This window comes from Hipposideros armiger, unplaced genomic scaffold (assembly GCF_001890085.2).
Source record: "Hipposideros armiger isolate ML-2016 unplaced genomic scaffold, ASM189008v1 scaffold_787, whole genome shotgun sequence".
Classification (NCBI taxonomy): Eukaryota; Metazoa; Chordata; class Mammalia; order Chiroptera; family Hipposideridae; genus Hipposideros; species Hipposideros armiger.
The window spans coordinates 220,713-246,458 of NW_017732137.1; the positions used below are offsets into that span (position 1 = coordinate 220,713).

At 44.2% G+C, this 25,746-nt stretch overlaps 1 protein-coding gene across 4 annotated transcripts in view; it reads left to right on the top strand.

Moving 5' to 3' along the window:
- TNFAIP8 (TNF alpha induced protein 8) overlaps positions 1-25,746 on the top strand; it is a 123,044-nt gene that overhangs the window by 74,973 nt on the left and 22,325 nt on the right. Inside the window, exons 1-2 of one of the 4 annotated variants that reach the window (XM_019628409.1) lie at positions 8,071-8,601; positions 11,512-11,624. The exons of 2 other annotated variants lie outside the window; for them this stretch is intronic. Coding sequence is in view for 1 of the 2 variants with exons in the window: in XM_019628406.1 (XP_019483951.1) it covers positions 8,571-8,601 (31 nt within the window). In the remaining variant the exon portion in view is untranslated. Of the gene's footprint in view, positions 1-8,069; positions 8,602-11,511; positions 11,625-25,746 lie in introns of those variants that run through there. One more of the 4 variants, XM_019628406.1, reaches the window with a different exon arrangement.

Below are 25,746 nucleotides of genomic sequence, written 5' to 3' on the forward strand. Positions count from 1 at the left end.
GGATGGCTGGCCATGGCTCCTTGGATGGCAGAGAAATCATTGTGGTGCTGTGCTGGTAGAACTTGCTGGAAATGCACCCTCTAGGATGCTGAGGAAACTGTTTATGAAGAGGTTTCTCCCTGGAGGCACTCTGCTACAAAACTACTTGAGAGGGATGCCAGTGCAAGCTGCTGGAGGCTGGGTGGTGCTGGTCGCAGGTCCAACAGGAGCCAGCTGTCTGAGGAGGTGCCCATGCTGCAGGAAGTGGGTGCTGGGGTGCCCTGTGTGCTTGGAGGAGTTTGCAGCAAGACCACACCAGAACCAGGAAAGGAAAGTTCTTCCTGTAATGTCCCTACGGTATGCTTTACTGACCAAGCTTAGAATTGTACCAGCTGGTAAAAGAAAAAAAAATTTAAAGTCCTATCATTACAGCAGGTAATGAAGGTAAATTTGGAGCTATGAGGCAATAAATTGATCACTGGCCACCTCATGCCTTCTCAAACCTTGAAATCAGATTGGATCCCACTACCTTAATTTGCTGTTCCATGTTACTTTCATATAATACTTGCTTTTTGTCACAGCAACCACCAACAACCTAGCTTTGCAAAGCAGTGATGTCATCAAACGAAATATGGCACAGTCTCATGTTACATTGTGAACTAGCTTACACTACTAGTTCATGTAGTGTCTGAGAGATGTTGGAATAATGCTGTTTCCCTCAAAATTTGAAATACCCTGCAACACCCCTGTGAGTTGGCTGTTGTGCCCCAAGGGACGGTGGCACACAGTTGGGGGATCTTAGGTGTAAAATCATGAGTCTCTTTCAGCAACTCTGACCACACCCTTTTCAAGATATGAAAATCTAAGATGTGATTTGGTTAAGAGTACAGAAGAATCATGTGTGAAGTAAAAATTGTGTGGGGTCAATATTATTTTTGCAAACCTCTTAGGAAGTTACCAGATTGGAGAATAACGTGCTATCTTCCGGTATGTATAAGACTTACTGTATCAATGTTTCCTTCAGCATTGGAACACGTTGCTGTTTCTTTGGGACCAGATAAAACGGTTTGTCTTTAGGGGCACTTTGATTTGAAAAAAATACATAGCCTCAATCACGGCATTCACCATCAGTGCCTGAGATGCTTACGGTGTGAGAGGCAATGCAGAGACAAGAGTCAGGGAGGGACCAGCAAATTCCCAGCTCCCTCTCATGCTTCCTCTGCAACATAAACTCATTCAATGGGAATGGTGGCTTGATGTACCACTTAGATTCTTATTTTGCTCTCTCTTTCTGTCTGTTTCTTGGCTGGTTGTACATCGTTGAAACTGAGAAAGTTAAATGGCATGTGATAGGACTTTGCTGAATGCAGTAGTAAAAATTGTGTTGAACTAGATTTTAGATTAAGAAAATTAGTGATTTTCTTAGCCTTCTGTTTCTGCTAGGAAATGAATGTGCTTAATGAGACCCTTTTTAGGTAGGTAGGCAGGCACACTGTTCATATTTGCAGTTTTCTAGAAAGTCCATTCATTTTTGTGATGTCTGCAATTTCGTGCATCATAACTGTTGCATATTTCTGTAGTCCTTCTTTAAGGAGAAGCTGAATAACTTAAGTTTTGTAACCTGACCTATTCAAATGGAAAAACTTCTGATCCACGCCTTCCCAGACTACCTGCGAAGCAGCCTGTCCTCACCCCCTCCCCCACCAGCCCTGTTTGGATAAGTTATGCTTTGGTTCACATTTTCACCACCTGCTGAGTTTGCCTGTTGAGTTTCAGCCTTGGCTGTTTTTACCTGGCAAGCTCGTCCAGCCCTGTCTCTTCGCCTCCCAGATGTTTCTGTCTCCTAAACAGTGACTAGTTGGCACAAATGTTAACTTAATAGAGATTCTACTTAAGTCAGAAACCCAATGTAAAAAAATCAAATTATGACAACTTGGAGTGCGTTTGACTTTCCTATAGATCTCAGACCTGGAGTCCATGGTCCAAATTTCACATATGGAGCGCTGATCGTGTTTTCTTGTCGATGTTAAATGTTGTTCAAAGACCTGAATAAAGCTCAGATGCAATCAAGCAGGGCTCATTACCCAGCCTGTCTGCCATCATTTTCTCCCCCCGTTTGGCGTGAGCACATGGAAGGGACAAGAAATTGTCACTGCTGCTGCATTGACCAGGGCTGCTTGCTTCTGAAATCTTCACAACAATCAATAACACATGTGCGGCCGGCACTGCAAAGTTGCATAACTGTCTTTCACATTGCATTCAACTGCAGTCCGCTAGCTCCCCAATATGGTGGGTGGGTGGGGGTCTCCACTAGGCTGTTGAAAAAGAAACTTTACTTAAAGATCTATGTTTATCTCATCACACAATGATTTCCTTGCTTTAAGGAACAAACGCAATGGTTAGAGTGGAAATAATTTGATAATCACTACTCTTAGCCTTGAATTTTAGTTCATTTGTAAGGAGGAACTTTATTGGTTAGAAAGGAAAGGGGGCCATCTCTTGAAGGAGTGAGCTTCTGTTAATAGAGGTTGTCACGGAGAGTCTAGATGGGTGCTGCTGCCTGTGATGTGTCTAGGAGGTGGCTTCACCAGCCAGGTAGAGGATTAGAGCAAGTGACCTTTAAGGTGAACTCTAAGCCTGAGTTTCTATGACCATGATCATTGATCACTTTTCTTGCTGCTGCTTTTCGGAAGGAAAGCCAGGGTTTGGTAGGTCAGATGCGACACTGTGCCTTCTGGGCCCAGCCTCACTTCTTCCCGGTGAATCCCTTCGGTAGCCTCTCTCATGTTATCCCCGTCTAATGTTGACCCCATTAACCTGGGCACAGTGAAGATCAGCGCTTTAATTCTCACTTTCTGTCACTGGACCACACACATATCTGTAGGGCCAGCATTTAGGGCTTCCAAATAGATGCTCCACAGCTTAAAACAATCTGGCCTTATTCACAAAAGTATTTGGGAAAGCGATGAAGGGGGACTTTGTCATGTTCAGTGCTTTGTCACATTCTTGACTCATCTCGTTGTTGTGACTACCCTGTTGAATAAGCGTCGTTATCTCCATATGCACAAACAAAGCTCAGAGGGGTTACATGGCTTGGCCACTTTTAGAAGAAAAATGAGAGCAGAATGAATAGGGAAAACAAAAGACAACATCCTAGTGCAAATGAGGGAGTGCTTACTGGGCTTATGGTAATCAGGCCCAAGCCTCCCAGATTGAGTCTGGTGGTCTTTTCCCTGCTCCTGGCAGCCTCATATCAGAAGAGGGTTAGTTTGGGTCCTGACCGAACTTGTAATTTAAAAAAATATATACATTTGTAGTTTCATGTACTTGAATAAATAGAAGCTATTGAACTTACCAGCTTATTTAAAGCATTGGATATCAGGAATGGAATAATATTCGAACAGAGCTATGTGAGCGGTCTATGGCCAGCTCAAACTCTTTGGAAATCTCCCAATATGGAAATCTTCGAGTTATTCTTCTGCAAAATAAAGGACTTGAATTTTACATGAGTAGTTTATAATAAAGTGAGAAAGTCTGGATATAGGAGACATGAGGCCAAGACTGTATTTACTGTAGTCTAAAGAACACTATTAGTTTTGTGATCTTCAGCAAATCACATAACCCTCCTTTCTTTAATTACATGTCTGTAAAATGGGTACGATGACCCAAGGGAGCTAACTGGGTAGTCTGAATAAAACCTATATAAATGGAAGGTATCATTGCTAAGTATTATAAAAGAAAGACTATGGGTCATAAATTCTTCAGATAATGTTTTCAGACCTGATTTTGAGAGAGAGAGAGAGAGAGAGAGAGAGAGAGAGAGAGAGAGAGAGAGGGAGAGATTAATCATCTGCTAAAAGCTTGTTTAGCAAGGAAGATTTCTTAGGAGAGAAATAAAAGTAAACAATAGAAGCATAGGAAGCAACTGCATCCAGATGTGTTGACCCATGAGTGTGCTCACCTCAGATATCTTCAGAATTCTCCACTCACACTCAGAACATAAGCATGGAGGGCTTACTGAAAATCTCATAGGGAAACTGCGGACAGGGTTTGTCCATAACAGACTTCAAGCTCCCAGGCAGGGCCCTGGGAGGCAGCTTTCTCCCTCTTCCATCTCCACACTTACCCTCAGGGTTCTTTCTTGATTCACAGCAGTTCTGCCCCACTCGCTCGCTACCTTCAGACTCCCCAGGTCACCCCAGTACACAGGAAGGCATAAGCATGAGACCTTTTGCTGCATAGGGCTGGGCCTCCTGAGAAGGTGCCTAAGTGGCCTGCACTGTCATTTGAGTGTCCCCTTCTCCATTTCTGGTAAATAAAACTTTCTTAAGGCAAGGAGAGCGAGATTTCCCGAGCCAGGCAGGGGCTGTGGAGAGACACCCATTTAGCCCCACCTCTCTTTTGGAAGGTTAGATGAGAGAGTGTCTGAGGAGGATGAGAAGAATGCAAAACCTGCAGCCCCAATCAAGTGAGACCAGAACACAGATCTTTCCCACATGTGAGGAGAGAGATTGAAAACTAGCTTTATATGTTGTAGATCATGGAAGTGATCAAAGCCTTTCTAGGGTGTAGCCATCAATACACAGTTCAGGAAAGTCAAATAGAAGAAAGCTACTGTTTACACCAAGTATAAACAACTCTGTTTTTTTTCCCCCTGACCTAAAATGTTATATGTACCAATTCATCTCGCCAGAAAATACTGATGAAATGACGGTTTCTGTGACCTAGGTTCTTACGATCTAGAGGCTGTAGATATGTAACTAATTTACAGAGCTGCTTAGTATTTTTCACGGCAGAGAATGGACAACATTCTTAAAAGTGAGCAGAATATGTGATTCCTCCTGGATGAACTGCACCTTCTCTTCCCGGCTCTGCGGGTCTTCTCATTTGTGTGAGTCTGAAAATTTGCTGACCTCTCTTCTTAACAGACATCTGGGGAGCTGGAATCAAAAGGCCCCAAAGCCCAAGCTTTAAAGAAAAAAAATTTTAAACAGCTTTATTGAGAAATAATTTAAGAGGATGCTTGTCTGCTGCTCTGTGATAAAGCTCAGTTTAGATGTGGTATTTGTTACTAAACCTTCCTTAGGACCAAGGTCACATGGAAGGTTGAGTTCTTTAGGTCTGTGGTCAAATTTAGCAAAATTATACCGCGAAGCTCCACATCAGCAGGGCCTCTTCACCTGTGCACACGTCAATATTTGATAATAACTGACTGAATGAAAAAAACATAAAGATCTTAGCCAGCATGTTAACTCGCCCATCTTGACACAGAAGATGGGAGATTTTATTAGACAGAGGTCCAACATAGTATTTAAATGCAGTTTGATATGAACTGAGAAGTGTTGCCAAGCTAGTTGCTATTTTGTATCAGGTTGTCTATAATAGATTGTTGGTATGACTTCCAAGCACATCCAAGCTACACTAAGACATGTCAGTTTCTTAAGCCTACCAGAGTGAACAGGCTCCACCTGCAGGAGATAACGAATCATTACTGGTATACTGGAGCGTCTTCACTAGGGAAAGGAACTAATCCCCTTTCAAATAAATGCAGAGTATCATCAAGATGAAGAAACTGATCTGGAAGCTGCAGAAGACTGGGGAAGCCCCAGAGAAGCAGCTGACCTTTGTCACCATTTTGCAGGGTGGGGGCATGGGCCAGCGTGGTTTGCCCAGTGCAGATGGCTTTGAGGTTATACGGAGTAGGCAGGATCGTCCTTGTCCACATACAGTCTTTTAAAATCAGTTGCACATTCCTTGCACTTGAACTAGACCAGGGCATTAAGTTTCTCTCTAGGTTTCCTGAGGATCATGGTGAATGTTCAAAGATCACCCGAGCTGCTGAAATGACTCTTAAGTTGAATTTTAAGGCTGATGTGGCAGAGTTTGAACTGTTCACTCAGCAGTTTTTCTCCTCTGCTAACCCGAGCAGGGCTGAAGGCCTTTTTTGTGAACGCAGTGGAAAAACAAGTAGGACATTAAGGATGTGTATTTTGACATACCTTAAGTGGCTGGTACTTAATTACACTTGCAAGAGAACACTTCATAAATAACTCTTATGGGGGGCATTTTCTGAAAGAAGAGGTTGAAAGTGAGTTCTGCCTATGGCAGATGGGGCCCGGAATTTGGGTTATCTGAATGTGCATAATCATCACCTTGAAAAGGTGTTGCATCTTACTCCAATTATAGATGAATGGGAGCTAGTTTACCTATGTAGAGCACGGCCCTGGTGAGATAGATCCTGCAGGGCTCCTAGTGGACATCTGTGGACATCTGGGCTGCTGTGGGTAAGGGCAAGGAGCGATGGAGTGTGTGTGTGTGTGTGGGGGGGGGGCTCCCAGAATGTCCTTTCCCTGGACAGGACAGGAAAGGTTGCTTCTGACTGCTGAGGGCGCATTTGTTTGGATTCGGAATGATCCTTATATCTCCTCCAGAAATATGAGGTTACTGAGTGGAAGTAGACATCTTAGCAGCTCCTAACCCAGGATGCATGACAGAGGGGACCTTGCAGTTTACTGTGACTTTCAGAAGGGTGTCTGCAGCCTGTTACCCTTTTGGTGGTGAGGTCAGTTTTCCGGAGGCTCCATGATACAGATAGTTTCCAGATGTTTCTCCTTGTCTCTTCTTGCTCAGGCTCTGTCTTCCTCTCATCATCCCGCCCTTAAAGGGAAATTGAGATAAAATTCTGCTTGGAGTCTTAGGCATGTTAGAATCACTCAGTAGTTAGAAGCGATTTAATACCTGGGCCTTATATTAATATTTATAATAGCCTCCACCGCTTGTGAATAGCGTAAACAATTTTTCTGTTCAAACCCATTGTTGAAATAAAACCCAAGAGTATCTTTTACAAAAGTTTCCTTTTAATGGTGTGATAGTTTGTAATAGTCTGTGTAGTACTTTATGGTTTTCAAATCACTTGTTGCTTATGTTACTTTGTTTAATACCAAACATAAATCTGTGAAGTAAAAAAAACTAGTTTTATCCTCATTTGTCAGATGAGAAAAGGGAGGCCCAGAGAGGTTAAGTAATTTGCCCTCGGTCATACAAATAATAAATGGCAGAACTAAATTTTAATTGAGACTCTTTAAATCCATATCTGTTGCATGTTCTCTTCACTAAGTTTATCATAGTGCCTCCTCTCTTGTTTTTTGTCCACATAAAAATGGGAAATTAGGAAAAAGAAAGCAGCTGGAAAATAAGTTTACTAAAAGAATATAACTTTTCTCACAATTTCCTAATCAATTGTTCAGGTATATGATTTGAGGACATTCATCTATAATTGGAGTAAGATGCAACACCTTTTCAGTGAAAGACAAATTCCAGGGGCTCCCACTAACGGATATCTGCCAAATAGAAAAATGGTGGGGGGAACTGGGGGGCACTTTCTGCTTCTCAAGCTTCCAGAGTTGCTGTGATTGACTTTACATTTACAAGTTTTGTCAACAGGCAACTTGAAAAGGAAAAGAATTTCACAATCTTGAACAATTGGTAATAAAACTAGTGCTCTGCAAAATTTCACCATAAGAAGGTATATCGATGACCAGCTCCTGTCCCCACTTTGAAGTAAAAACCAAAGCTTTAAAAGCTAAGCTGCCTTCCTCTCAGCCAATTGTAGGAGGAGCCTGTGGACCGGTCCTGGGGGCAAAACTGAGATCGGTTCTCCTGGCCTCTCCAGCCGCTTTTTTCTATCAGCATTGCAAAAGCCTGAATTTCCCTCCACACCCCGCCCCCGCCCCCCCTTACCCTTTTGTTATTTTGAAGGAATTTATCCTTGCGCGTTGCGAGTAGGAAGGAGGGTGTTCTCCACATGAGGACGGCCCTTTAAGGGGGTACCTGCAGGGCAGTTAGCGCACCGGGACTGGAGTTGAGTCAGAGTGCTCGCTCAGGTTACACTGAATGAGTAAGCCTCGTCTGCTTTTCCCCATGCAAAGGTAGGGGTGGAGCCCGCCCCCACTTTCTCTAAATGCCTCCTCCCCCCCCCCCTTGGGCTTGTGAAACAGATCCTTCCAGCCACATGGACCAATATCCACAACGTTTTCAGCTTTACAATCCTTCATTTTTGGCGTACAAGACTCCAAGACAAGGGAAGTGAAATGGGCGTCGAAAAATGTAACCCAAAGACTCAGCTGCATTTCTTTTACTGCCTATGTATTATTTTTGTAAAACTGTAGCACGCGCTGAGATGAAGCTTTTTTGCTCTTTACGGCACATGCATTTCACTGGCCCAGCCCGTCTCCGTTACGCTTGCCGACAGCACCCCTCTGCCCTACCTCTCCGGCCCTCCTCCTCACCTGCGTGCGCCCCGGCCGCCAGCCCCGCCGGGTCGCCTCCGCCCTGCGACTGGCTGGGGCGCGCGCCCCGGGGGCCGGACTCCAGCCGCCCAGCTGAGACGCGATTCGTCACTCTTGCAGAACTTTCCCCCTGTAAATCCGTGCACCAGAACCAGCCCTGCCTCCCCGGGGAGGTTTTGATTTTAGTGGCTTTCCTTCCTTTTATTTTCCATCGTGTTTGGGGTTTGGCTGCGGAGTGAACTTGCGGCGGGTCTGAGTGCCATTTCAGAGGTAATCCCCCCAGCAGCGGGTAACCCTGACACCATGCACTCCGAAGTCGAAGAATCCAAGGAAGGTATGATTTTGATTTCGCTGGGGGGCCGGCCAAGTTCAGCGGAGGAATGTGGAGGAAGGGTCTGTAGTAGGAGGAGAGCAGATGCGAGTTTTAAAGTGAGCGGTGGGGACTTTGTCCGCTTTCCCTGCGCTTTCGCAGCTCAATTCGAGCTGCAGATGCCGAACCCTGTACCCTGTACCCTTCCCACCCCACCCCCGTTCAGAGGCGATGGGAAGAAGAGTCGGACCTAGCTCAGACAGCTCCACTAAAGGCTGTTTTTCAGATTTCTCTGGAAAAGGAGCGGCCCCAGTGTTGACTCCAAGAATGCAAAATGTTCTCGGAAAAGCGCTGCCTGCATCAGGACAGTCGATAGCCGAATCCCCTGGAAGAGCCCTCGAAGTCGAGAGTCTCTTGAATAGGGTTTTAGAAATTGGAAGCGCCGTGTGTTTCAGGCTCAAAAGGGAAGCTGAGTGAGGGGGAGAAGTGAAAGCTCTTCACTTGGAGAATAGTTCTCTCCCCCCTCCCCCTCCTTGCTGGCTTTTCAGCAGTGAATTCATTTTGTTGGGGGTTTAAGGAGGTTGAGAGATTATGACGGGAGCCTTGTGCAGCTTGGAACTGAGGAAAGTTTGTTTCTAACTTTGCCAAAGCAAAGGGTTTCATTTACTCGTAACAGAGAACGGGTGACAAGGCTGGAAAGGCTCCAACCCAAACACAATTATACGCTGGTGTTAGTTCGGAGAGTTTATTTGTGCGTGAGTGTTTGTATGGCTTTGTTTCCTGAAACTTGATGTATACAAAAGTCCTCTTGTCAGTGGGGGTGGGATTGGGGATCGTTGGGGAAAATTAGAGAGTAAGAGAGGAGAATGCTCAAGATTGTGAAATTCTTTTCCTTTTCAAGTTTCCTCTTGACAAAACTGGTACATTTCAAGTCAATCACAGCAGCTCTGGAAGCCTGAGAAACAGAAAGGAGCACCCCCCCGACCCCCCCTTTCATTTCTCCATTTGGTAGATACCCATTAGATATCTCGCTAGAGCCCTTGCAACTTGTCCTCTTCTGCCTTTTACTGATTCTCCTCCCAAAGTAAAGCTCTGTGTTTCATAATGTCCTCTCTGTGGGTTGACGTTTACAAACCTCTTTTGCTGTGTGAGTGAAGCAGTCAGTGAAAAAGAGGCTTGTTTAATAAAAATATGGGCCTGGCGTGAATGAAAATGACAGCCAGGAGCATTGTTTTTGAGCTTGATGTGGAGCTTGGGGGATTACTGTTTCCTTGCTGTGGCCTCTGGCCTGATGGATGCTTTTCTTTTCTGCCTTTTTAGCAGCAATTTATAGCAAGTCAAAAGTAGTTGAAGGACGGCAAAGAGGAAGTGGGCTGAGAGAATCCAATGGTAGGGAACTTTTGTGTCCATGACGAGTAGCACTTAAACTGGTATTTTCTCCCAGGCATGTTTTTCCTTTCTTTTGGGAGAAAGGGTGTGGGGATAAAGTAGAAAAACAGTATCCCAAAGTATATTATACCTTCCTCTGGCAGCGTCCACTTTCTTTCCCCCGGCCCATCTTTCTGGTTGTAAGCCTAAAACCTGGAGGGTAAAGATGTCCCTTAATGCCCTTCTCCAGCCCTTGTTCCTGGCCTTACCTTCACTTACTGTCTTCATTTGTATCCTACAGATCTGCAGCAGAGGATCTGGTCCCTGTACTTTTTACAGAAAGCCCAAAATGTTTCTTTTCAAATAATATGAGGTGCTAGAGGTTTAAATGGATGGCACTTAGGGTAGGAGACAGAATAACTCTTGAGGGAGGTTGGTCAAATACTTTCTTACCAAATGCAATCACTGTAGCTTCTGCCAGGAAGTAAAGGATGAGTTTCCAGGTATAGATGTGTATGTTGTGTGTATTTGCGCGTGTGTGTCCCTGGCAGGTCTTGTAAGGCTGGTTATTGGCTGAGATCTAGAACCACTACTCAGGTGTCTCTGAAAGGAGCTGTGTTGTGTAAATAACTCAGTTATCTTACTGATCCTTTTCCCTTTCCTTAGCTTTTTTTCCCCCCTCTCCTCTCCTCTCCTGATGGACTTATGTGTCCATTCAGTGTGAAATTACCTCGAGCTCTTCACAATATCTGCATGGCAAGGAAACTGTCTTCAGATGCTTCATGCCCGATTTTCTGTAACGGGAGATACTTTTAAGTCATTATTCTGAATCGCCGTGTGAGACTAGTACACTTTGTTTGGGGTTGCATCTGAAAAAAATATCAAGTCAGATTCAGAGGTCCTTGGAGGCCAACATATTTGTGCATGTGAGTGAATGTGGAAGCAAATGACTGGGGATATTGTTAAGCCATCATAGGTTAGAACCTACTTGACTCCATGCCAAGAGGGCTGCACTTCCATCATTAGTCTATAGCCACCTTCTAAAGAATTGACTTAAGTTTGCCTGCTTACAGATGAATAGGTGATTGTGCTTGAGTACTAAACAGAGAAAAATAACCCAGGACTCACTTTATGCAAAGTGAATAAATGTAAAATATGCAGGCGTAAAATGAATAGGGAAGCAAGAGAAAATGAAGGAAGGACCCCACTTGATTGAAAAGGGGAATGCCCTTGAAAGGAAGAATAGCAACAGTTTCCAGTAGATGGGGCTTCCTGAGGAAATAGGTTGATGGCTACGCATTTGGCGCATTTGGCGTTTAATTGCTTCTTGTAGAGGAAATTACTTAACTATGAAGTAGGAAAAATGAACGGCCGTTAAGATGTCTGAGGACCTTTCTAGCACTAATCCTCCAGGGTTGGTACCAGAAAGAGAGGAAGCCATTGTTAGGAAGCGGTTGATTTGTGAGGACTTGGAAAAAGAGTGTGGGTTGAGTTGTGAGTGAGCTCAGCCTGTTATGTATAGCATTTCCCGCCACCACCTCACCTAGTTCTCTCATGCCTCATCAGATCTGCTATTTCACAAAGAAAACAGTAGCCATTAGACAACTCCCTCCACTTCCTGCTCCCAGACTGACAGGCTCACCTTCACCACGCCCACCCTCCCGGTGTCTGTGGAACAGGTATGTGTCATTCCTCCTGGCGAAGGCCACTCCTTCTACCTCAAGTTCCTCACAGCAGTCGGCCACATGTCTTCTTGGCTTCTTCCCTTCTGTGTCTAGACTTCCTCAAGCTCCCCACTTCAGGGTGTTGGCATTTGCTGGTCTTTCTGCCCGAAATATCATTCTCCACACCTGACCTTTTTTCCTGATCAGCCGCTGGTTGGAGGCTTTTTCTGAACCTCCGACCTGAATTAGGATCCCTTGTTGCCCATTCTCAGAATACCTATTCTTTTCCTCACTGGCACGCACCATACTTTTAGCATCTCTTCCCTAGACCACAAGCTCTTAAGGGCAAAACCATGTCTGTTTTGTTCTCCTCTAGTGTCTCCAAGACCAACCCAGTACGAGGTGATCCTTCAATATTTTATAAAATGAATGAATGGTCTCCATTTTTAAAAGGCAGTCCTCAACACTTGGTCCGATTTTAGACATTTATCTCTTCCTTAATAGGAACCCTTATAAAAAACAAAAACTTTTGCATGGTTCCTCCTTTCTCATTCTTTTTCACCCCTCATCCCAGTGAAGCCTCTTTCTTTACTACCATTCCACTGAAATTGCCAAAATCACCAGTGATTTCCTAGGTGCTAAAATCACTGATGATCCAGCATTCATATTTTTGTCCTGATCTTATGTCACCTTTTTTTTTTTTTTTTTTTTTTGCAGCTTTTGATGCTAGGACACCAGTGTCCCTTGCAATCTAAACTCCTTCCTTGGTCCCTGGGACATGACACTCTCCTGATTTCCCTCCCCGTTTCCAGCTGTGCCTTTCTCATCTCCTAGACCTCCAGCTAGGGCTCTTCTCAGAGCCCCCTGTACATGTACAGCCAGCAGCCGGGTAAACAACATGCTTCGAATGTCACATAGGTGCCTCAGGTTCAACATGTTTAAACAGAGCCCATCATTTCCTCCTCTTCACAAATCCAAGCCTCCTTTTGTATTTTCACTGAAATCATTGGTCTCTTTTTATCTTCACCTTCCACCCGGCACTTCCACCTCCACACTATCTGTTGAATGTGCCTTCTTCTCTTTATCTCCCTTGTCCCTGCCTTAGTTCAAGCCCATAGCGTTTGTACCCTGGTGGGTATAATAACCACCTCTGTTATCAGGGTTCTTGGTGGCAAGAGATGGAAATCGATTGCTGCTGTCACAAGCAGAAGCATTTATTGGAAATACATTGGGTGGTTCACATTTCTACAGAAAGGCTGGAGCAGAAGCCTCTGAAAGTGCATCCGGGGATGTAGCCAAGGACGTGTTCAGGAATTGCCTGGCAAGAACCTCACCACGGCCTTCCCCTCCTCTGTATTTTTCAGTTCTGCTGGGACTCCAGAGGTGGCTGAATATTTGCTCACCCTCGACATTCAAAACTCCCAGAAATAAACCATCTGATTCATCCATGCTAGATTGTGTGCCTACCCTTGTTGCCCGTGGGAGAGGGAACTTCTGGTTCCAGCTTGGATGGGAGACAGGGGCCTGACTCCTACCACCGCTTGCAAAACGAGGGCTTCTCCAGAAATAGGAAGGGAGTTCTGATGTGAACCACGGAAACATCAGCGAATACCCACAGCGCCACCCGACCGCTCTGTCCAACCCCAGTTGTTCCCTCAGCAAATGCTGTTTCCTTTCTTGGGATCCCTCTCCTCGGGTGGGTCGTATCGCCAACTCGACCCGGTTTGGAGTCAGTGCTCTTTCAGAGAATTCCCATCACACCCTCTACTTCCCTCAGCTGCACCATGTTTTCATGTATTATGGTTACACGTTTTCTTGTCCTTTGCTCCATTTCATTATGAGCTTTTTGACAGTGAGATTTGTACTTTTTTTCTGAATCCCCAATGCTTAACCTAGGGCCTAATAAAGCATTATCAAATTAATTTAAAATGAGATTACATGATATGCAGAAACTTTTTAGAGCGCTGCTTAGAAGTAGTCTAGCCTCACTTTACAGAAATGGTGCCTGCGAAACCAATTTAGGGTTTTTTAAATTCTCCACTGAAGTACTTTTCATGGCAGAGACAAAAGAAAGCATGTGTCTGATCACTGCGGTCAGGGCCCAAAGGGGCCTGCCAGCACCTTCAATTGCCTTGAAGTCTGAATAAATTATTTTATTTTATTTAAAGATTTTATTGGGGGAAGTCAACAGTGTTGGGGAATTGGGGGAGTTGTTCTCCTTCAATCTTAGTTGTGGAGGGTGCAGCAAGCTTAGTTCCAAGTCCAGTCACGCCATTCAGCTCAAGGTTGTGTTCAGTTAGTTGCGGGTGGGCGTAGCCACCCTCCCAAGTGGGAGTTGAACCAGCAGCCTTGTTGTTAAGAGAGCACGCTCTATCCCCTGAGCCACCTGGGCAGCAGCTCAGCTCAAGGTGCTGAGTTCAGTCTTTAGTTGTGGGTGGGCGTAGCCCCCCATCGAACAGGCATTCTTGTTGATAGGAGCACGTGCGCTCACCAGCTGAGCCATCCTGCCACCTGTTGGCAACTCAGCAGCAGCTCAGCTAGGGCGCAGCTCTCTGGCCCATGTGGGAATGGAACCGGTGACCCTGTTGCTCAGAGCTCGCACTCTTGAGCAAACTCTTAACCAATTGAGCCACTTGGCCGGCCCCAAGAAATGATTTTAAAACTAAAATATGTTGTGCTCTTCCATGTGCCAGGCTTGGTGCTAAGGATCTGGTTAGGTATATTATCTCATGTAATCCTTATATAATAGCGCTTTGTGTTAATTGCATATAACGGTTTAGAAAACTAAGGTTCAGAGAGGTTAAAAACCATACAGAAAACCAAAGCTAGAAAAGGTGAAATCAGGATTAGAATGGAGGCCAACTGACCATAGAGCCTGAGCTTTCAACCTTGATGCCGTACTTCCAGGAATGTCCAAAAGCTGCCCTCCCCATCCTTAGGTAAGTGTGGCACTCAGGAGGATTCTCCCTGTGGTCCTGTGTCTGCTTGTACCCTAGTTTGAGAAGCCAGGAGTGGAGACGCCAGGTATCTTTGAGGAGAATGAGAAGAGCCCATCCTTGGCTCTTCCTGTGACGCTCAGGGGCCTGGGCGGGGAGTCCTGCGTGTATCGCTCTCCCCCTGACCCAGGAGAGCCAGGAGCCCAGCAGGACTGGGTTGGAGGTGCCTGGAACCCGCTACAATGAGAGGGACCTGAGTACCTGTGGGACAAGAGAGGGTCCTCACTGCCTGGACCAGGGGCCCCTGTTCACTGACGTGAAACAAGGTTCAGTTAATGTGTGTGTTATGTTAGCACAACTGGGTGGCTTTGTAGCATCCTATGGGTTTCAAGTTTCTTTAAAATCTGCAAGATGTATATACACAAGTGAGTGATTCTCAGCACAGTTGTGTTCCACTGGTTGGTTTCTCATATCTCCTAAGAATACACACTGCTTCCTTGGGAATATCAAGAGGCATTTGCACTCTCAATTATAGCCGTCTTCGGATTCAGTATCATTTAACAGGTGACTGAGCTGTTCCTCAGTGCTTCTGTAACGGTTTGCTGGGCTCCAGCTTACCTTGAGCCCATCTCACCATAGTCTGCCATAACTGGGTCCCTAATTCCCAGGTGGGTTTTCAGGAACCCCATTTTAATCTATCAGCTTGCCAGTCAAGTGACTGAGGTCAGCCAAGTGCCAGCAGAGGCATGCCTGAAGGCGGCCCCCCAAGCACGTGGTGCCAACAGGCTGCCTTGCAGAACCTTCCAGGGGCCTCATGGTCAGTATCGCCCCACCTGCGAGGGATTGTAACTCTTCAGGGAGACAAAAAGTAGAGACCTCCATTAAACATAGTGGGACCAATACCTGGCAGAGTATTTATCATAGGAAAATTCAGTTGTTTCCTGGTGGTGACTTATTAATATCCTCTTCTATCATCAAAAAGCCCAATGGGATTACATAAGCGGCCACACTTTGTAGTGTCCTCACTGTTTTCACCTCACGTAGTATGGCAGCTTATGTGATAGCATTCATTGGTAAGCATTAAGCATTACTGTACCAATCCCCCCCCCCCCAGCCCTTGCTTTGCAAGGGAGATGAGAGGAAGGGATTTGCAGTAGCGGTTCGAGCCTGATGAAAGGCATGGCGCTTGGTGCTGCTGACCTTGATGTCACCTATACTGTAAAAGGTACAGCCTGTGCTCCAAAACACTGGACTTTGATGTAATTATGTTTCCTTTTGTGTAGTCATTAGCCTTGGAGTGTGGTGTGCTGACAAGAGCTCCAAGTGGACAATCTGGTTAGAGATCTGTGCCCTGCTGTCTCCTCTACCGTGATGTCGCTGATAACCTGTCATTGCCTGGCACCCCCGGCTGTGTACGCTCATGTATATTTGGGCCTTTTCTTCCTCAATTCTGAAATTTTTCTAAGGCTGAGTGTACGTCACACCTTTCTTGTCCCCGAATTGCAGATGCCATGGGACAATCAGGGTAACACAGCTAATTAAATCTTACCCTGCTCCTGGCTGTTGATGATCCAGGAAGTAGCCAAAAAGTGAAAGAAAACGCAGGAGGGCCAGGAAATCTTAGGACCCAGTGATTTTGTGAGAATAATGCAGGGTCTCTGGGTTTGCTACAAACTATTTGTCCACAGTTCCTTCTGTGTGAGAAAGACGCTAACAACTTCGGGAACAATGAGTTGTATGCCTCGCTTCATTTAGTGGATTGCGCCTAAACAGATAGTGGAAGCTGAACATTTTTAAAAACCAAATCCTATGTGTATCTGTAATATTTAAGGAAGACCTGCCACGAGAAGCCTTTTGTAATGAAAATGACTCTCTGTAACAATACAACTAGAGTTGCCATGATTTTGAGTTAAAAGCAACTTTGCCGGTCCTTTCGTCTAAACTATTCCATTTAGAGGGGAGGAACCAAGGCCTAGAGAGGTGATGTTCAGGCACTTTTTAATCCCCTTGTGTCTGTTTGGTAAGTAAGAAATTTTGCACATGTGGGTCCTGGCATCCTGGATTTTTGTGTGAGATCTCCGTGAAGCCGGACAGACCTAATCTGTCTGTATCGCTAATCACTTACTACCTTTTGGGGTAACTTTACAAAATTTAAATGGAACGGTTGAACACATGGAGGTTTCCTGTTCCGCCTTCTTCTACGTGTAAAGATGAGCAGGCATTGTGAAATCAACTTCAGCTCTGCACATAGATTCTATGAAATCCTTGGTTTTGAAAGTGGTAGACCAAGTTAAGTGGGAGGCAATTTACCAGTGAGCTCACTTGTTTTCATTCCTTTGAGAACATCATTCAGGAAAATTAGCCACCGAAGGTGCTGGTTGGGCAGGGGCGCCCTTCCTTGGGGAGAAGGTGTGCATGTGTGTGGGTGGGAAGGGAGTCAGCATTCCGACACCGGACATGCCGTTGCAGGAGCTAATGGGCATTTCATAGCCTCATTTCCCCCGGAGCACCGCAGGCCTGGTGCATCCTGGGAGTCAGAACACATTCTTTTTCAGAAAGTGGCTGTGGGGCTGCAGCCCCACTGTTCTTCCAGCCACAGACCAAGATATCTGAAAGAGCAATTGCTTAAAGCTTGTTCTAAGGGATTAAGAACCTTGAAGAAACGTTAGACAGAGCGCTGTAGTGTGTCCTGAGTGACTAATGCTGAGTGAGCAGTAAATGGCTGAGGAAGTACTACTAGTCTGGGAATCTGCAAGTCTGTGCAAAGCCTGTGTTCCTAGGCTGGTATTTTGTGGTATTTATGGTTTTAAAGATGTATGGGGTTTGTATTTGTGTATATAGTATTATCTGTGGACCTGCATGGAAATAACACTTGTAGTGACAAGATTTAATTTTACAAATAACTGTGAGCAAAGTTGCTTCCCTGGAAATGGTGAAACAAAGAGGCCATTAAACAGAACACCCTAAGTGACCACGACAGCTTTAGACTTTTAGGCTTCAAGACCTTGTTTGCCCAAGTCAGGGCTGACTGTCAAGCAGAGACTAAGCAACTCATGAACTTTCCTTCCAGTTTGGCAGGATGTCTGTGCTTGATGCCAGCTCACCTGGCCCAGGTGTGTGTTTTCATGTGGCCCACTCAGCTCGGCTGAGAAGCTGGGGACCAGAGGTGTCTCAAAGCACAGTCTATTCTGCTTGCCAGGGACAGTCCAGTGTCTGCTTCCAGGGTGTTGCCTCTCTCCCTCAGTCACTGCCACCTTCCCTGGGCCTCAGATACTCATAGCAACAAATGTAGACTGAGTCAGCACCTCCTCTGCAGAGCCCGCGGAAGCAGGGTGTGTGTGTGTGTGTGTGTGTGTGTGTGTGTGTGTGTGTGTGTGTGNTGTGTGTGTGTGTGTGTGTGTGTGTGTGTGTGTGTGTGTGTGAGAGAGAGAGAGAGAGAGAGAGAGAGAGAGAGAGAGAGAGAGAGAGAGAGAGGCCCTGCCCTCCAAGAACTTCTGGTTCAGGAAATCAAATACAGCATATGTGCATTCATAGGACAAAAATATGTCATGGGGAACTTAGGATGAGAACAGCTCAGAACATGAGGCAACAGACCTTGAGAATCTAAAGGAGGGAGCGTTCAGCAAAAGTCATGATGGGCAGCAGTGACTTCACAGAGGGGTTAGCGGGGACTTCAGCTTGGCCCTTTAGGCAAGAGGGGAGGAGAGGAGTGTGAAGGAAGGAGGTGTACAGTAGTGTGGAGTAGAGGGTTCATGGAAGGCATTGGTGGGCCTTCCTGCAGGGGTTCATGGGGCCAGACTAGAAGCCAGGCTGCCCAGAGGGACCCTGTAAGTAACAGACAAGGCACTGGGAGTAGGAGACGAGTTCTTCTCCTGACTTTGCCCTTGGTTGTCAGTGCAACCTTCGGTCCCTGATTAGAAAAATGCAGGCATTGATGTTAGACGAAAGCATGCCTGAGATACGTTCTAAAAGAGAAACACAATTGCTGTAAGGAATTGGGTTTTGAGCGGGATGAGAGCAAATGCAAAGTAGTATTTTAAGAATACCAAGCTGACAAAAGCCATGGTCTGGAGAACAAGACTAAGTCTGGGTAAAAGAAAAGTGTGATTATCTAGTCATAAGGGGAGAGGTGATTCCCTTATATGATCTCTGAGGGAAAGACTGAAGAGAGAGAAGAGAGTTGGGCCATGGATTTAATCTCTGAACACCGACTTTTACAAGGGAAAAGAGGTAGATGCAACCAGTGAAGGGAGCAGAAATGGAGTAGCTCAGAAGTGGTAGGAGAACAAGGAGAGAACAAGGGCTTCGGAAGCCAGGAGTAGGAGAGAGCACCATGGAGGTTGCGGTCAGCCATGTCTAAAGAGAGGTTCTATAAAAGTTGGCTTTGCTGCCTTCTCTTTGGGCCTCAGCAAAAGCTGGGAGCCTGGGTTTGAAGAGTTTACCTGCCAGGGGATGAGAACACATCATGAGTATTCAGTCAGTATGTAGTGGGAATGCGGGAGGCATGCGGGGCCTCGGGGATGACTGCCCCGGCTGTGGGCACGTGCCCAGTCTCCTGAAGAAGGGGACTGGATATGCATCATCTGCCTTGTGCACACCTTCCAGTCCTCGTTGCCAGCAGATTCCTTCCTGATCTTGGTCTCCATCACCTCGGATTTCCCCTGGCAGCAGTGCACAAAATCAGTCCCTGGTGCATGAGGGTGACAAGTGACTATAGGCAGGAAATTTAATCCAGCTCTTCATCCTGGGGAAAAGCTTCGGCCAATCTGAGAATGAGAGAATTTTTCTCTTCCTTCCTTTTGTCTTTACTTCCTCTCCCCCATGTTTTTTCTTGCCGTGACAGGAACACGTGTCTTGGAAAACCACTGATGCTTCTTCCAGGGACACCCTAGATTTCACACATAATCTAGAACTTGGAGGGCTGTAATCTTAACAAATGTACAGTAGGATTTGGGTCACACTAATAAACTGAGCCATTCTGAGAAATTTTGCATGTCGCTTGAGGTGGTAAGCTGTTGTCATACCAGTGGAAATATTCTAGATGGCTTGTCTCTTGTGAGAACCAATGAGATAATGCTTGTGCTGATGATTACGTAGCTTCACTTGGGAGACGCTGTATAAATAAGGAGGTTTACAATCACACCCAAAGACAAAACCCGCCTGTGGCCCGCCAAGATATTTACCTGATTAAGAAATACTCATTTCATGTTCTGTAAAAAGTAGGGAAGGGTGCACTTGCCCCAGGGAACTTTTTCCTTCTGTCAAGTTATTTGATAAAAGTAAAATATTAGTGCCCTCACTGTTCTCTTTATTTTTAAAGCACTACTAAAAACATTTTCACCTTTTGAGGGTTAAGATTAGAATTATGTCAGTTATGAAATGGCTGGAATAAAAACACACCCCTCCCCACTATCACAAGTCTAAACGTTGGACTCACGTTCTTCGGATAAAGGAGATAATTGAAGCAGCCTCTCAGGAGAGTTTTCCAGGAGGTAGACTCCAGGGGCAAGTAGCACCTACTGAAAGGAAAGGAGAACTGGGAGACCAGAATAGCGAAGGAGGTGGAGGGATTGGCCATTTGGCAGGTTTTGACATTTCAAGGGAACAATGAGGAAGAAATAGTGAGTGAGGTCAGGCCTGATGCAGAGCCTGCAAGGGAAGGGATAGGCGTGTGGAAAGAGAGAGAGGAAGGGAGACATAAGGAAATAACTCTAAAATGAAGAGTGGGGAAAAATGTGTGCGAAATTAGAGAGGTGAGCAGCAGTCAAGTAGGATAACTGGGATTAGAAGTTTTGGCAGTTTATTTTGCGTGACTTTGTAGTTCTCAGAAGGTGTGATTGTGTGCTGGTCTCCAGAGCATGATACCGACTTGGAGTCCATGAAATAGTGGTGTTTGCAGGACACAGAAGCACTCCAGTTCTCAGGCAAGATTAATGCAGGGGCCCATAAACAAGGATGTGACATTGAGGAATGCTGCTGCGTTTCCAACTGCTAAATTGGGGCCCGTCAGAAGCGAGGGCTGTTATGTTGGCTTGGATTTCTAGTGACTTTCATACGGGGTTATAAAAATGATTTCCTCAAAAAGCTTGCAAATGGCAGATGATGAATTAGAAAAGCAGTCATGCCAGCCTGTGGGAGTCGTTTCAGAGCTGTCAGATGGGTTGTGCCATCCATTTTCTGGAATTCCAGTGGAACTTTTGGTGCGTGGTAGAGCGCCATCACCCCCGCCCATGAAGCTTAACCTAACTTCTGGGGGGTTCACTTGTTAACAAGTCTGATGGTAAGCAGACTCACTGAAGAATTTCAGGCTGAGGGTTTTTATGGGCAGGACTGGTTTAAATTATTTGGCTCACTCCACCAGAGTTCTGACTTGATGCTCAAGCTGATAACCCTAAAAGTACAAGAGAGATCACTTGTCATTGCTGTCTATCCCGGCATGCTTTGGGGTTGCCTCCTTTGTGCCTGTGGCTCAGGCATGGGGGAGGGGAGCTGTTTGTTGTTTTTCTCAGCTGTGGAACTTTAGCTGGCTTGTTTCAACATATGTAAGGGTTAATCAGATAAATTATAATTGTTGTTGGCAGAGGCAGGTTAGTTGAAGCCTAACCACAGCCCTCAGGGTTGCCGAGGAAAGGGTTATTCTTAAAATCTTTAATTGTTTTCCTTTCTTTCCAAAAATGGGTTCTTAATGTAACACTATGGTGTTAGGCCAGTTGATTAGACCAGTTGATAAAGTTTACATTCCTGGTTTATATTTTAGTCCTCTGCATATTTGTTTCTTTAAAACTCTTGGATAGTCCTTTAAAATATATAAAGAATGGCCTTTAAAATATATAATTGGACCAAGTGAAAAGAAAAAAGGAATAAATTGATTTTGTTGAGACAGTCTACAGTCTTCAGGCATTTTTGTAAATAAAGATGTGGAATGTCAGTTGGATTATTTAATCGTAGAGGGTGGTTGTGGGAGAACTATTATAGTATTTGGTAGTGGTATGCTAGAATATCACAGAAATTACCAGCAAATTGTCTCTTAAAGTAATACGGTCTGTTGTTTTCTATTTCTCCCCCCATGGCACCATCCTTCCCTATTCTGTGAAATAGTCAAACCTGCTTTCATTGTATATCTTTTAAAGCTCCAGTAAGTCAGATTTTTTTTTTTTAACGTTTGATGCTGTTTTTTAGTCCATGAATGACTCAATTGACTAAATGCAGGCAGCCACTGAACTTGGCAGTTGGTTGCCATCGTAGTGCCCCTGGACAGGAAGTGTTCAGTATAGATATGACTAACCAGTTTCCAGGCTTAAAAATAAAGTGGGGGATTTCTGGACAGAATAGGTCTTTGTCACTCATTTCAACATGCCTGACAAGTGTGAAGCTCAAAGCCAACCGCCTTGGTTTCTCATTTTTTCCAGGCCATCACTTCACCTGACATTTTCTATTATACAGATTGAAACTTATTTTACGGTGTTGGTGTTTTGGGTGTTTGTTTCTTTTTTTTTAATGGATTAAGAGGATATTTGAATAGTCGTAAGTATCAACTAGAGTCAGTATTCTCTTAGTGCCTCTTTTATTTTTAGCTTCTTTTAAATCATCACCCTCCAGAGGTAGGTAACAGGGAAATAATGTTCACTTGGCTATGTAGCAGCTTACACTTTAAGTAGTGAGAATATGCCTGGACAGCAGTATATGCTGTGTAACTTGTCTTCCTGAATCCAAGTCCTGCTTGAAGTAGCATTCCCACTCCCCACCCCTCCTCCACTCCCATCCAAAAGTTACTTCCAGTCCATCTAGTGATTCTGAGATTATTTTTTGTCAGGTAGCCCTTTAGCAACTCAGAAAGAATTACATTGTTTTGACAGATACCAAAAGGTTTTTCATCATCTCATTGCCTACAGATACTGTTTCAGGACTTTAAAGATAACTGCATGTTTTATTTTTTCTTGCTGTCTTCCTAAATAATGTAATTTCCCCTCCTTTAATAAAAATGTTTATTTTTTCTCTCCGTTCTTATTCTCAGCAGCATTTTGTTTTGTTTTGTTTTATGGATTTAAGAGGTCTTAACACCACATTTTGTGGAAGTGCTAAATTAGACACAGTGTTTATATTAGATGACAACGTCTCTAACAACAAGAACCCAAAAAAAGTGTTTCTCTTTCTGAATCCTTAACTCTGTGCAAGTGTTAGTCTCTGAGCTTCTATTTGTTTTTCAAATAAAGAACTGTGCCAGGGAATGATGATTTAAAATACAAAATGCATGCAAATATTTTTAGTTTGGGTTAGGGTAGAGTCAGTAATGATTCTTTGGAACAACTAGGCTTCGTCTGCCAAATTTAGAAATAAATCATAAATTTATAAAGGACAGAGGTGGTTACTATACTTGGGTTGAATGTGGCTGTGGCTCTGAATGCTTGTTGTCCCATGGTCCCCCTCATTGTCTCCTCCTCTATTTTCAGAACCCAGGCAGGACAAAGTAGAGTAAGTAGCTCCTGCTGTGCTTTGGATTAGAGCTCGATAAAAATCTAGTCTTTTGACAGTATAGGAATCCTGTTCTAGTAGGATGCTGTTAGAGGAAAAGAGGAACTGCTTATACAAGCCAAATTTTCATTGAATAAAATGATTTCTTGATCTAAAATGTTAATCTCCTCTACCTTTGTAGTGGTCAAGACTCTTATAGTGGGAAGACTCTTCTAGTTTTTATGATGACGGGCCCATGTGGGGAAACAGAAAATGCTTCATAACCAATGAAACGTGAGGCTAGACATATGGTCCAGAGGGTGAAATATTTTGCAGAATTAAACTCTTTGCTGTTTTCATGAGGTTCATGGTTCATCCAAACATAGATGGTGAGCCATCATCTGGCCTTGCCGTGTGGTGTTTAGGAACAGGAGGGCGTTGTACTTGGTAGATGTCTATGCCATCCGTGGTGCCAGTGGTCAGCCTAAACCAAAATGGACATTCAGAATATATTGTGCATGGGGTGCGGGGGGCATTGAAGAAGGCCCTTCTCCTTGCTGGTTCTCTTTGAGGCCATGTGGGTGATGTTTAGTGTCCCGTGTTTTGAATTACAGTGGTTGAGCCTAAGCTCAGCACAGACACATGGGAGGGCTTTAACCAGACGAGGTCTGTCCAGGCTGATGGGGGCTGTAGCAGGGTCACATCTTACTTTGCTGAAAAGCGATGGAAACTGGAGAGTTGTCTTTCAAATTTGGGTCAGACTGGCTTTATCATTAAAACACTTGTGGCGCATCTTGTGGGGCAGTGGAAAAGGGAGTGTTTTAGGTGTGACTGTTGTCTTTGAAATGCCTGCTTTTTTTTTGTTTTTCTCTACTAGTTTTTTTGTTTCTCCACAAAAGCATCTCTCTGTTTCAATTTGTTGGAATTGAACATCTGTGGAGTTCTTCCTGGGTTCCAGCTGTTGGGACGTGGATCATCCCAAAGAAGTGTATTACTGTTAAGTCTAGTTTAAAATATAAAGCAATTTTTAGGAGTAAGGTTAGAGAAGAGAAAACTGTTACTACTTGATTGGGAGACAGAGAAACTGGGTGAATCCAGATGTAAAACTCTTTGGGCTGAGTAAAGGAGTCCTTTAAACCCGATTTAATGCTTCTAAAAACTAAAATCTCAGCTTTCCTTTGTTGGTGTATACCTAGAAGATGAGAAATGGGCTTTATCAGACTTTGACAGCAAATTAAAGGCTTCAAGGCACTTTAACCATGAACATATGTGCCCTGAAGTTCTATCAAATAATGGGTGAGAGAAGCAAACTACTGGTCGAAATGATCGCAGTGTGCCTGAAGAGAAAATCTTGCCTCCAAAACCAGCAGAGCCCAAAGTGCTGGCCTTTCTAGGCTTGGGCCATCATTTTGCATTGAGTCCAGGGACAAAGGAATAGCTGTTTCTAAGACCTCTTCTGACCTAACACCAGCCGCCAGCCAGAGTTCCGGGCATCTTCTCAGCTATCCCTAATGATTTAAAAATATATATGTTAAAATGTTTCAGATTCTTTACCCTCCATCACAATGCAGTGATCCATAAGTCAGCTCATGAAAAGATGACCCAACCCCTGACCCCTCAATACTTTATTAGATGCCATTAAAACCTCGGAAAGCTGGGAGATTATTATAAAGGCCTACATTTGGAACCTAGACTCTGAATCCAAGAATTCTGTAGCTTCCTTTTTTTGTGCCTGTTTCTAAAATTGCTGTATTTAGTGATAATATCAATGTAATGGAAAAAATGTACTCATAGATGCTAGACACTTGCTATTCGAGGTTTAAATTCTTTTTGATGTTAGCTAGAGTCTTTAAACATTTCATCTAAACATGACTTCTAAATTTTGGTGGGGGCATTATGGTATATGGTTTTAGTGAATTCTGTAGGATGTAGTGGAAAAATGTGTTATTTTGATTTCTCAATGGAAAATATGGCAGAATTCATTTGGGGTATTTGCTATAGAACGTACTCTGCATTGTAGGGTGGGTGGACATTTGTGTATTTGTATGTGTCAGGGAAATAAAGGTACAGAAAAGCACCCGTTAGTTGGCTATTTAAAAACTAGCTGTACAGCTGACAGCTTAAAAATACTGTATGAGACAACATTTCATGTTCAACAGTAGCATCTGTTTCCTTCATTCCAAGATCAGCAAATGGCATTAGATATGGATACTGAAAACATATGAGAAAAACCCCATCTTTTTGGCAAATCCATTAACTCCCCTCACCATCCATTTCAAAGAAGGAGTAGACTGAATGGCATAAAAGAAAAATCAACAGGAGATTATTTCAAGGGGGAAACTTCCATTAAGGTAGATTTAATTTTCATATTTAGAAACTGACTCAAATCATACATTCTAAAAACTTGATTCATTTTTTTCCTAAGCATGTGCTTTTTATAATATGCATTATCTCACATTTTACAGATAAATTCCATATTATTTTTCCAAGATATCTTCTGCCCTTTGCAGCAATAAGTACGTTAGAAATCATATGAAGAAGAAAATTTCAATAAAGTCATTGTCTTCATCCATAAAAACAATGTTTTAATTTGAGGCTCTGTTATTTATCAAGAACTTAATATAAAATAACCAGTACAGATGATCAGTAATACTTCCCAGGAGCAAAGATATGACCATAAACCTTGTTATTCATTTGACTTAGTAGAATTATATTTCTAGCCTTTTAAATGATCATTAGCGGGGGCCGGC